This window comes from Haemorhous mexicanus, chromosome 2 (assembly GCF_027477595.1).
Source record: "Haemorhous mexicanus isolate bHaeMex1 chromosome 2, bHaeMex1.pri, whole genome shotgun sequence".
Taxonomy (NCBI): domain Eukaryota; kingdom Metazoa; phylum Chordata; class Aves; order Passeriformes; family Fringillidae; genus Haemorhous; species Haemorhous mexicanus.
This window is the reverse complement of record NC_082342.1, coordinates 48,805,356-48,817,500: the sequence shown is the minus strand read 5'-3', so window position 1 is coordinate 48,817,500 and position 12,145 is coordinate 48,805,356. Positions and strand designations below refer to the sequence as shown.

At 41.8% G+C, this 12,145-nt stretch overlaps 1 protein-coding gene across 1 annotated transcript in view; it reads left to right on the top strand.

The window, feature by feature from the left end:
• LATS2 (large tumor suppressor kinase 2) overlaps nucleotides 1–11,047 on the top strand; it is a 49,561-nt gene extending 38,514 nt beyond the window's left edge. Inside the window, exons 4-8 of the mRNA XM_059838719.1 lie at nucleotides 778–2,315; nucleotides 5,027–5,609; nucleotides 6,229–6,411; nucleotides 7,596–7,702; nucleotides 8,405–11,047. Of these exons, the coding sequence (XP_059694702.1) occupies nucleotides 778–2,315; nucleotides 5,027–5,609; nucleotides 6,229–6,411; nucleotides 7,596–7,702; nucleotides 8,405–8,899 (2,906 nt within the window). The 3' untranslated portion in view covers nucleotides 8,900–11,047. The remainder of the gene's footprint in view (nucleotides 1–777; nucleotides 2,316–5,026; nucleotides 5,610–6,228; nucleotides 6,412–7,595; nucleotides 7,703–8,404) is intronic.
• The last annotated feature ends 1,098 nt before the right edge of the window (nucleotides 11,048–12,145 follow it).

Genomic DNA, 12,145 nt, shown 5'->3' with positions numbered 1-12,145 from the left:
CCTCAGATCAAGGAACTGATGAAAAGTGCTGTTAACACTTCCACTGTAGGAATGCTGCTATCTTGTCTCTGCACATTCTTCAAGCTAAGATTAATATGTTGACGCCCTGAAAGATTTTCCTTCCCAACAGATGAAAGATGAGTAATGTGAGGGGGTACTCTGTGTCCAACACATTAGAAGGACAAACTGTGTGATGCCTTTGTTTAAAAGAAGGGAAAGGAGAGAGGGATTTTTGAGAATGATGGAAGAGAGAGATGTAAACATAAAATCAGTGTGAGCAGGTGGCTCACTGTGCAGAAGATGGACTCTGTGATGGCCTAGTAGTTTATAGCAATGTTGACTTTAAGTTGTATAGAAAGTCTTTCCTGGAGCTTTTTTTCCTCCTGTTGATGTACTTAACACTCTGCTCTGTAGCTTCCTCCTGACTCCTGAGAGCAACGACGGCTAGTACTGGTCCAGCTTTAAGAAACAGGCTGTAGAGTAGTCTGATGAGTTCATAGTTAGGGAATTTGTGCTTCTATTTTCATGATTTGATAGGACTCCCTGATGATTCCTGGCATGAGGAGTATTGTGAGCCAGTAGCTTGTTATCAGTAGGAATACTTGGCACCTATAGCTTTAAATGTTCAGAGTGTTTAATTTAGGTTTTGAAAGGTGTTTTTAAAACACATACTCCCCGAGCAGTGTGCATGTGTGTGTATGTATGTATGTCTAGATGCATGAGTAATTGGTTCACCTGAATTGTTTCCTAACGTTCTTCTGTATTCTTTTTATAAAGGAAAGGGTATTGTGCCAAATAATGTAACCCGCAGGCCAAGCTTTGAAGGATCAAATGAATCTTTTGCATCCTACCATCAGATCAGTAACGCAGCCTATGAAGGGACAGGCTTTGGAGCAGAAGGTGCAAATATGCTTACTGAGGTTCCCAGGCCATACATGGACTATTTAATCTCTACTTCTCAGTCTTCAGCTATGACTGCTCCTGTACAGCGACCCTCTGGAGTAGGCACTCACAGCACACCAACGAGCCATCAGCAGAAAGCTTACCCTGCAAATATGGAGTCTTCTGTGATTAATTATCCAGTGGCTAATCACAGCAGTCAGGCCTTGCAGCTGCAGGCGTCCCACGGCTGCAACAGCCAACATTACAGCAGGCAGCACATGATGGTGCAGGGAGAACCTATGGGATACGGTGTTCAGCGGAGTCCATCCTTCCAAAACAAGATGCAGCAGGAGGGGGGATATGCCAATCTCCCAAATAAAGGGGCAGTTGTTCAGAACAGTACTGGTCACGCATTTCAGCAGGCACCAGCAAGCCTGTATATCTCACATTCTCATCACAAACAGACAAGTCCTTCTTCTCATCAAATGCATGTGATATCCAGAGGTCCAGCCTTTGCTAATGATTTTTCAGACAGTCCACCACAAAATCTATTGACTCCATCCAGAAATAGCCTAAACATGGACCTCTATGACATGAATAATCCTCAAGTTCAGCAGTGGCAGGCAGCAACACCATCACGCAGAGATTCTGTACAAAACCCAGGAATAGAAACATCTCCACGGCAACATGTATCCTTCAGACCGGATGCCGCGGTGCCGAGCAGAACAAACTCCTTCAACAACCACCAGCAACAGCCACAAGTGACAGTGTCTCTGAGACAGGTTCCTCCAGGAAAACCCGATCCTTCCATTACGTCTCCAAACACAATCACGGCAGTCACATCTGCTCATATCCTCCAGCCAGTGAAGAGCATGCGAGTGATGAGACCAGAGCCTCAGACTGCAGTGGGACCTTCCCACCCTGCGTGGCTGCCTGCACAGGCACCGGCTGTGGATGGCCTGGAGATCATGGAGCAGCATGTGCCACCGCCTGGAGCAGCTAATGCCTACCAGCTCGATGTGGATTATGGTAACCAGGAGCTGCGGTGTCCACCCCCACCCTATCCCAAGCATTTGTTACTTCCTGGCACCTCTGAGCAGTTTGATATCAACAGCTTGTGCATGGGCGTGGAGCAGACTCTGCGTGTGGTGCCCAGTTCAACAAGCAACAAGGCTGAAGAGAGCAGTGAGCGAAATGACAAAAGCAGCAAGAGCACTAAAGCTGAAAAACCAAGCAAAGATAAAAAGCAGATTCAGACGTCTCCGGTGCCTGTACGAAAAAATGGCAAAGATGAGGAAAAGCGGGAATCCCGAATAAAGAGCTACTCACCTTTTGCCTTCAAGTTCTACATGGAGCAACATGTAGAGAATGTCATAAAGACCTACCAGCAGAAAATGAACAGAAGGTTACAATTGGAGCAAGAAATGGCAAAAGTAATTCTTGTTTTGTTATAATAAAATCTAATAGGTCAAATTGATTATTGCTATTTTTAATTTGTAAAAAAAAAAAAAATTGTAAAGGCAGAATCCACTGAAGTAGTACATCTCAGACACCTCCTTATACCAGACTGTATCCCCTTAAAAGTGTTGATGCAGGTCTGGGAGGCTGTTTGAAAAACCTGTGATGTGAAATGATATTTCTTCATACCAGAAAAGTAAAATGAGGCAAAAAACCCCATATTATAGGTAAGAACTTAGAAGGCAGGCTTGAGGCTGAGATAATTCTGGCATTACTTTGGCAACTCTTGCAAAACTCTTTGCTTGAGTTCCTCCTCGCTGTTCCATGATTGCTGCCCATTCACCAAAGCCATGGTTCAGCTTGGCAGTCACTGTGCCATATTTTCAGATGACTGTGTAGTACTTGACTGAAAGTTGTCTGTTGAACATTTCTAAGTGATAATGTCATGCAAGTCACCATGTTGGACCAACTTGAACTGATTTTGGGACTGTTGCCAGAACTCATTCTAGAGGCAGGTCTCGGGGAGATGCATTTTGGGTGACAGAACTTCTTTCATGCCTAACTGCAGCTCTCGAATCTAAGCTGACTCTCTGATAGTGCTGGTTAAAACAAAGCTGCCAAGCTCTGATGGTTGGTCTGGCAGTTGTGTTTTTAATTTTTATTTCTGGAAGAAGAAGAGGGGTTTTTTTCTTCCTAGGCATGACTGGAATATGACTAGTCTACTTTTGCATTAAAGGATAAGCTCTAAGGAAAGCTGTTACTAACACATAATGGGTAATAATTAACTACCCAATCTTCCCTAGCACAGTCAGTTTCCAGAGTCGTTTGATTCAATTCTCACATTGCACCAGAAAACTCAGGAGATTGTTTACTGAGGTTAGAATTAAGAGAATATTCTTGGAAAATCTCTTGAAGCATTGGCATTTTACTGACAGTTAATAGTTTGTCCTCACTGCAAGTACAGGTTGTATTGTGTTGCTTGAGTATTTTCCTGAGACTGAGATAGGGAATGATTTCTAGAGAGGTATAATAGGATCTAATTGTGCTAGTTCTTCTCTTCTGACTCTTCAGCTTTCCCTCATTCAGAGATAATTCAGGTATAAACAAAAACAACTCCTTCCCGTAGAAACCTTATCACTGACTGAAAGCACACATGCAGGAGATTTTGGCTATCTTAATATTGTATTATTCTAGAATTAGCAAGAACAGAGCACACTCATTATTTTACCCCAAAAGGTAAATATTTCCTCTATTATGGATTGATGTAGTTATCTTTCATTTTAAAAACAGTATTCCTTGTTTTGATTTGGCTGTTTACTTCAGTCTGAAACATCATCCTAACTGTTCTGCAAGTTTCTGTAGACTTACCCCATCCTTAATTCATATAGATTTAATTTTTATACTGTGAGGATCTCATTGCATAGTCTGGCTGCCCACATTCATCTTTAGATACCTAGACTACAGATGTGAAATTAAATCAGCCTAAGCAGCAGCCCTGTGGGTGTATGCTTGGGTTTCTAGCCTGCTAATCAGTGAGCTTCAGCCCCCTCCACCCTCCCAAGGGCCCCTTCTCACCAGGCACTGATCTTTCTCTCAAAAGTAGTTCAGTTGTTGCGAAATAATTCAGGATTTTAGAACCGGGGTGTGCAGAAAGAAAAGAGCATGCTGCAGGAAGTGAGTTGTCAGAGGAGCCTGGGGGTCAGCCTAGGGGTTTCTGCTGGTGGAGGCCACCAGTAGCTCTCAGCAGAGGGCCAGACACTGAAGTTGGCAGAGCTGGCATTCTGCAGGCTCTGTCTTGAAAGGTGGGGTAAATCTGGTTGGATCCAGCTGCTTCTCTCTTTTCCAGGAGGTTTCTCCTCACAGCCCTGTGAAATGTTACTTGCATTTACTGGGAGGCTCTCTGGAGACAGGAGGTGGACAGGCCAGCTGTTCTACAGTTTGGGTGCAGAGGGAAAACTATACATTTAGGAGGGAAATAGCACCAGGGTCTGGGCTGCAGTGGCTGAGGGGAGACCAAACCTGAGGATTTTATGTACATATTTTGGGAGGGGAAAAAGAGAAGTTCATAGAACAGATGCTCAGGAGATCTAAAAACCTTGAGAGTGGAGGATGTTTATGGCAGAGGAAGAAACACAATTTCTAAAGAAGGTTCCAAGGCACTTGGGAATGTGTAGGTCAAAACCAGCTTTTTAATTGCAACACAAAACCAAACAAAGAGCACCCAAGGTAGGAAGTTAATGTGTGTTGCCCTGGAGAACCATTCGTGAACAAAGTGAACTGCTGCATGTAGGTTTAAGTTTCATTTTAAATTAAGCTGGGCTTAAGTGCACATACATGTAGTGGAGCACAGTAGCAAAGTGCACATTTGAAAGGTGTAAACCAAATCCTACGGTCAGGTTTGTTACCTTGTAATCCCATCTCTGACAATATTGCCCCATGTCTTCTTGTTCAGCCAAAAGAGACAGGCATACCAATCTCAGATATTGCAAATTTGAGCAACAAGTTTGGGCACAGTGAGTTTGCCCATTTTTCAGAAATACCTCAACAGGCAGACAAGAGAGTATATCCCTCACGAATCCCTCTTAGTTAATTTTTCTGAGAAATGTGTTTTGGGAATGCTCATTTGTTTTTCTCTTGCTATGAATACAACAGTACTAGCTCTTGTTGTTTCCTTTCCTTTGTAAAGGCAGGCCTCTGTGAAGCAGAACAGGAACAAATGAGGAAAATTCTCTACCAGAAGGAGTCCAACTACAACAGACTTAAAAGGGCCAAAATGGACAAATCTATGTTTGTGAAAATCAAGACTCTGGGTATTGGTGCATTTGGAGAAGTATGCCTGGCCTGCAAAGTGGACACCCATGCCCTGTATGCCATGAAGACTCTGCGAAAGAAGGATGTGCTGAACAGGAATCAGGTGGCTCACGTCAAAGCAGAGAGGGACATACTTGCTGAGGCAGACAATGAGTGGGTGGTTAAACTCTATTACTCCTTCCAAGATAAAGACAATTTGTACTTTGTGATGGACTACATCCCTGGTGGGGATATGATGAGCCTGCTGATTCGGATGGAGGTCTTCCCAGAGCGTCTGGCTAGATTTTATATTGCAGAGCTCACTTTGGCCATAGAGAGTGTGCACAAAATGGGATTTATTCATCGAGACATCAAGCCTGACAACATTCTGATAGACCTCGATGGGCATATCAAACTGACTGACTTTGGACTGTGTACTGGATTCAGGTGGACTCACAATTCAAAATACTATCAGAAAGGTAATATTTTTACCCTTTTTCTGGGATGCTATTGTGTTATTTATTATGAAACAAGCGCTTACTTGTTGGCAAAAACACCAAGGAAACTGGACAAGCAGTCAATGGCAATATAATGTGTCTCTGTCTGGCTCACTCAATTAGCTTGTTTCCAGTCCTTTTGTTTTCGATACTGTTTGTTCAAAACCCTGTCAGTAATGTGGCTGTCCACTGCAGCAGCAGTAATTTTTCAGTTTATAGTTGGAGGGTCTGTTTTGGTGGGGAAATAATTTTATCACAGATTTGGAGTAGTCCATACGTCTCCTGTATGTGCTGTTGAGTTCTGATGTCTGTTGGCAAAGAGATCGTAAACAATTGGTGTAGCTAACTTAAGTATACTCCATAGTTCTGTGTCCCCCATATGGAACTATATTTCCTTGTGCTGAGACAGAGACGTTTTGTTGGACATTTTATATGGAAAACCAATTGTGAATGGGAGGGCACTAAAAAATACCTTGGGTTTAAAGTTCAATTGTTGTTCTTCAGTGAGAGTAGGAGATGGCTCTGGATCTGAGTAAACACTTCTCTGTGTGTGTGTCAAGTTTTATGACCATGAATATGAACTTTCTCTCCCCTTTGAAAGGGAGCCATATCAGACAAGACAGCATGGAGCCCAGTGATCTTTGGGATGATGTGTCCAACTGTCGATGTGGAGATCGGCTGAAGACGTTGGAACAAAGAGCTAAGAAGCAGCACCAGAGATGTCTGGCCCACTCATTAGTTGGAACCCCTAATTACATTGCTCCTGAAGTCCTGCTTCGTAAAGGTAGGTAAACCTGGATTTTTCTCCTGTTTCACTTTTTTTTTTTCCTTGACTAAGCTTGCTGCATTGGAAGATTGTCATTCTGAAGGCCACAAACACTTAGCTCAGGTTAAGGAGAACTCCTGATGCTCTGGTGTTTAGCATCACCACACTGGGGGTGGCCATACTTTGTGTGTGCAATGTCCACACTCTGAGGCCTTTGAGTGAGGCTGCTAATAAATGTGTTGGATAATTTTAACAGTGATATTTTTCAAGTATAAAGCAGATTATCTGTACTCATGGAGTAGAACTCTGACCCCTATCAAGTTTACACAGACCAGTGAGTAGCCAGCTGACCGTTCTGGATCACTGATTCAGATGGGCCACATCAGCATGGATTATGTAAACTTGTGGAAATATGTCCTTCATATTCCCAGCCAGCACCTGTGGAACCCAACTGAAAGTTTTCCACAATTTACTCTGGACACCCTACATTCAAAAGGTTAGCTTGAGGAATTTGGACAGTACTTGGTGACTATCCATGCAGAACTGACATGGTCACTGTAGCAAGGAGATCAGGTGTTCAGAGTTGTCTGCAAGCTAGATCTAAGCCTGATCTTCTCTAACAGAAATTTCACATTGGATCCTACATCATTTGATTGCACAAATTCCATTGAAATCAGTGTTTAATTTTTTTTTTTTTTTTCAGATCTTAAACATACACCTTATTGGTCTTGTCACAGCAATTAAGTGATTAAAGTTGTTCCTTTGCTTGTAACTTGCTCAGAGAGTCATCTGTGGCTTTCTTCTGTCTGTAGAGCCAGGCTGTGTCTTTCAGCAGCTTTTCAAAGTCGTGGAGTCACCTCCACTGAACCTAAGGTGGACATCAGTTGCTAAACAATTTTGTTATTTGAGGTTCAGTTTGTGCTGCTGTGGGATTGGGCACAAAAAACCCCTCCTTCATTCTTTTTAATGATAGTGTCATGACTCACTTTTGTTGAGAATTTATTCAGAAAGGTTCAAGGACAATAGGATTAGATTTTTACTTGAAGTAAACAGCAGTAAAGTAGGTCAGCAAGCAGAAGTCACAAACCTTTTGTCTGAGAAAAGGCAGAAGTTCATGCTGTATGTTTTAATCCTTAATTGTAAGTAGCTCTTCACACATTCTCCTTGACTAGTGGAGGTCAGCCTTTTGACTTGCCTTTCAGGATACACTCAGCTCTGTGACTGGTGGAGTGTTGGTGTCATCCTCTTTGAGATGTTAGTGGGACAGCCTCCTTTCCTGGCTCCTACACCCACAGAGACCCAGCTGAAGGTAAGTTGAAGCAAAGTTCCAGTCTGTGGTAGCAAAATTTTAACCCTTCCCTTTCCAGACCTATTCCTCTTTCTTTTGCTAGAGAAAGGAGTAATGGTTAAAAAAGTCTGATTTTAAATAGTTCTGTGCAAGCACACATCTTTTGCCAGTAAATGAAGCCGCTGAATATCAGACTGGAACTGACTTGTCCAGCTGCAGAGATAGATATTAGTTTTATGAGTCTTCGTAGCAGAATTGTGATTTCTCAAGCACAAGTTCATCCATTTAATTCCTTAGGGTGCCTATTAGTACCTGATATGCCAGTGACAATTGCAGTTGGCAATATAAATGTTTCAAAATTGAGCAATGATAGTTCTTTTTTAGAGGGGATCTGTCTTGTGACCACTTTTCCTAGTTTACATTGTGGAGACAAAGAGAAGTAATTCCTTTGTGTAAACTGAGTATGTTCTCAAATCTGACTATAGGAACATTCGGGAAGGAATTTGCCTTTTTAAAAAATGGAATTGTTCTTTTTGTCTGCTTGCCAACAATGTTTTTCTGGTTCATTAGAGTAATTGCTAACAGGAAGTGCAATCTTGAATCTGTGAACTATGCAGACTGTGAGATGACTCATTATGTGTGCTCTCCTGTACAGTTCATGTTGGGCATTGGAAGAGTTCTGTTTCCAGATCAGAAGTTCCTTAATACCTTTGTTACCTGCAGGTGATAAATTGGGAAAGCACACTGCACATTCCCTCACAGATCAAGCTGAGCCCTGAGGCAACTGATCTCATCACAAAGCTCTGCTGTGCTGCTGAGGACAGGCTTGGAAGAAATGGAGCAGATGATATTAAAGCCCATTCTTTCTTTCACTCTATGGACTTCTCTACCGATATCCGTAGGCAGCCAGCTCCCTATGTTCCAAAGATCAGCCATCCAATGGACACTTCAAATTTTGATCCAGTTGAAGAAGAAAGTCCTTGGAGTGATGCTAGTGGTGACAGCACCAGGACCTGGGACCCACTAGCCTCTTCCAACAACAAGCACACAGAACATGCTTTTTATGAGTTTACTTTCCGAAGATTCTTTGATGACAACGGGTATCCGTTCAGGTATCCCAAACCTTCTGGAATGGAAGTTTGCCAGTCTGAGAAATCTGATGTAGAAGACAAAGGTGTGGTAGATCAGACTGGAGCTTGTCAGCCTGTATATGTGTAAATTATTGTATAGAGTACTCCAGATAAGACTAATCTCAAATCCAATAGGGCCTTTAACTGATCCTTTAGGAGCTGATCCTGCAGCACTTGTGTACCTTCAGCTGAGGCTGGAGACATCCTGGGGAGTAAAAGAAGCTTGCAGGACCAGGTCCTAAAGATGGCACTCTTGAAAGTTCAGGTCAGTTCTACTGTAAATAACTTTGTTGATAATTACACTTGAAATCCTGGTCTTCACCAAAATCTGCAAGGCCAGCAGTCTGTCATTTCTGGCCTATTTTTATTTGAGGTCAGCATCCCCCTAACTCAGATTAACACTTACAGACTTCTGCAACTGTCAGCGTTGTTTTTTAAATGAATAAAGAGCACTTATATTTTGTTTATAGCAGGGTTTTTTTCCTACTAAATTATAGGGATTAACTTTGACAAATCATGCTGCTGTTCTTCTTTTCTACATTTTTATTTTATCCATAGCACTTACTTCACATTTAGGAAGATGCATAAAGCTGAAGAACATGTGATGAAAGGTCTCTGTGCAATAATGTAAGAAAGAAAAAAAAGAAGAAGAAAATGAAAAAAGAAAACTGCTCTCTTAATTTTCTAAATTTACTGATGCCATTGTATTCACACCGTGATTTTTGTTTATTATATGTATTTTCCACATTTCAAAATTGTGACATAACCTTAAAGCTGCTTTATTTCCTTCTGCTTATTGGAGTGTAATAGAAAGTGTGAGCAAGTGGCAACTTGGGTGTGATTTCATTGTCTAGTGCGTGAAGAATGTTGCATGAGCAGTGGTTTTCTATTTGAAATGGCCTTTTCTTGCCATTCACAGGCAGGTCCTGTGGATTCATTTTTCTAAGGGTCTAAAATTAGACCATTTTAAATACCGTGTGTTGATAATGTATTGTGTGGATGGTTTCCTCTTATGATTGTATCCAATATTAATTTTGTAAAACAGATTGCAAAGGTTATACCTGAGTAGTGATGTTGTGGTCTGATGTAATAGATGGCTTTAGCAAGCACATGTCACGGGCACACACGTTTCCCAACGTGGACCAACAGCCAGAACATTACAACGGAGCAGATTTGTGGGGAGAGCCTGGATGGGGCTGGCTCGGGCAGGGAGCAGCACAGAGGCCATGGCTCGGGCAGGGAGCAGCACAGAGGCCGTGGCTCCAGCTGGCAGAGGCAGCACAGCATCCAGACTGGAGCATCTCCCAGCATGGGGCTCCCGTAACACCCCGAAGCCCTGGGTGCAGCGAGGCTGAGGCTGGGTGCCTGCAGCTCCACAGACACCTATGGAACCTGGAGGTACGTGGCTTTTCAGACATCAAACCCCCACATGTGTATCCATTTAGGATCCCAATCTTTTAGGCACTGACATTGGAAAACGTTGGCGTTGTTGGTAGGTCATTCTGTCCCGTTGTCTAGAGGTTAAAATGTTGCTGTGATGGAGCACAATAGGCCTTCATTTCTGTCAAATTATAGGCATACTTTGAAATACCTGTTTTTAACTATGTTAAAATATGCATTTTTCTTGTATGTATAAGTGAGAATTATTCAAGATGATATCAGAATACTAAAGATAATTAAGCCATACATATTTGCATATATATTATATATAACTAAATAAGTAAACACACACAAAAATCCGTAATTCAGATTAGTGTAACAGTCCTATTTAAAGTGATTGACCTAATAACATTTGATGAAAACACTCCTTTAATGTGTTTTTGCTTTATTTTATTTTTAAATCTGGAGCTTCATTATTTTTTCCGTATATTATTCCACATATTATTCCTTAATGTTTTAGCATATCCTATCCTATCCATTGTTTAGATATCTAAGCAACAACATATGAATTCATCAGCCTAAACTAAACAAAAATGATTGTGTATTTGTTTACATTTGTATGAAAGGAATGTTCTGAGGTATGCAGTGCTTGTGTTGTGACAGTTCATGTAAGATTCAGTATTACTGCTTTTTTATATAGTAATGCCATTTTTTTGTTATTTACATCTATCTGACATTCTTTCATGTGGTAGGTTCTTTCTCAGGAACTCAATTTAACTGTTATTTATTGATATATCATTGCCTTTGAAAGCTTCTACTGGCAGAATTTATTAAAAACCTGAATCAAAATCTACAATGTGTTACGTGTTATTCAATCCTCCTTTTAGGCAGAAGTTTTAGTGAGTTTCTCTTTGTAATGTTATGGGTGGAGTTGAGCTGCAAACATAAGATCCAAATCTCATCTCCTGCAGCTTTTGATATGAAATCTCAGGGTGCCTTCAGACTATTTCTTCTGTCCTCAACGGCCCTTAAGAATAAGGAGCAGATTCCGGGTAGAACTTGGTTTGGAGTGAGCAGGTCAGTGGATGGAATAGATATGGGATGGAATAGATAAAACTGAACACAGTCACTTCCTGTGCAGTGGTGGTGCTGCCAGGGCAGCCACAACGCTGGCTTGCCCCCTCTGGCTGTTGCCTCTGATTCTTTTCTAAAATGTGAATAATTCACCTGCACATACAGAGTCTCTGCAACTAAGCAAAACCAGCCCAGAAGGAAACAGGTGCTTCCACCATTACTTATTTACAATCTATGCTGCAGGGAACAGAAGCCAACTCCCCTTTCACCTACAGAACTGATTTGAAAAACCAATATTTCTAGTTTATCAGGCACTGTCTGTAGAAGCTTCTCGTCCTTTGCAGACATCTCTGAGGTAAACAGAAACTTGGGAGTAAATTTTATAAAATTTGGACAAGTAAACCTTGTGCCACATCCTGAGGCTGGCTCTAATTCTTGTTTCTGCTGCACTTCCTACAAAATCAAGGGTCTCCTTTTCAGAGGTTATAAAAATTCACGGTTGATATTAAAATACCCCTTCCTCAAAAAAACAAAAACAAAGCAAACAAAAAAAGACACCCCAGATAACTTAATAAAAAACCAGAAAACTTTATATAGCAGGGCTGCCAGGAAGAGAAAGGAGCCTCTACAAGCCTTTCATACCTGCACTCCTCAGCAGGGCCAGATTTGCTGAGCAGCAGCAGCAGCAATTCCTGAGAAGCAAATTAGTCCTAGTTGGATGCAATAGAACTGGCAGTGGAAGTTTAACTAGGTGCCTAGCTTGAGCAACATGAAAGCTAAATGAGGGAGAGAAGCATTTGACTTTTAAATGGAAATGGAAGAATGAGGCTATGCAGGAAGCAGGCGATAGCCTGGAACTGGATGGAAAATTGGTCTCATG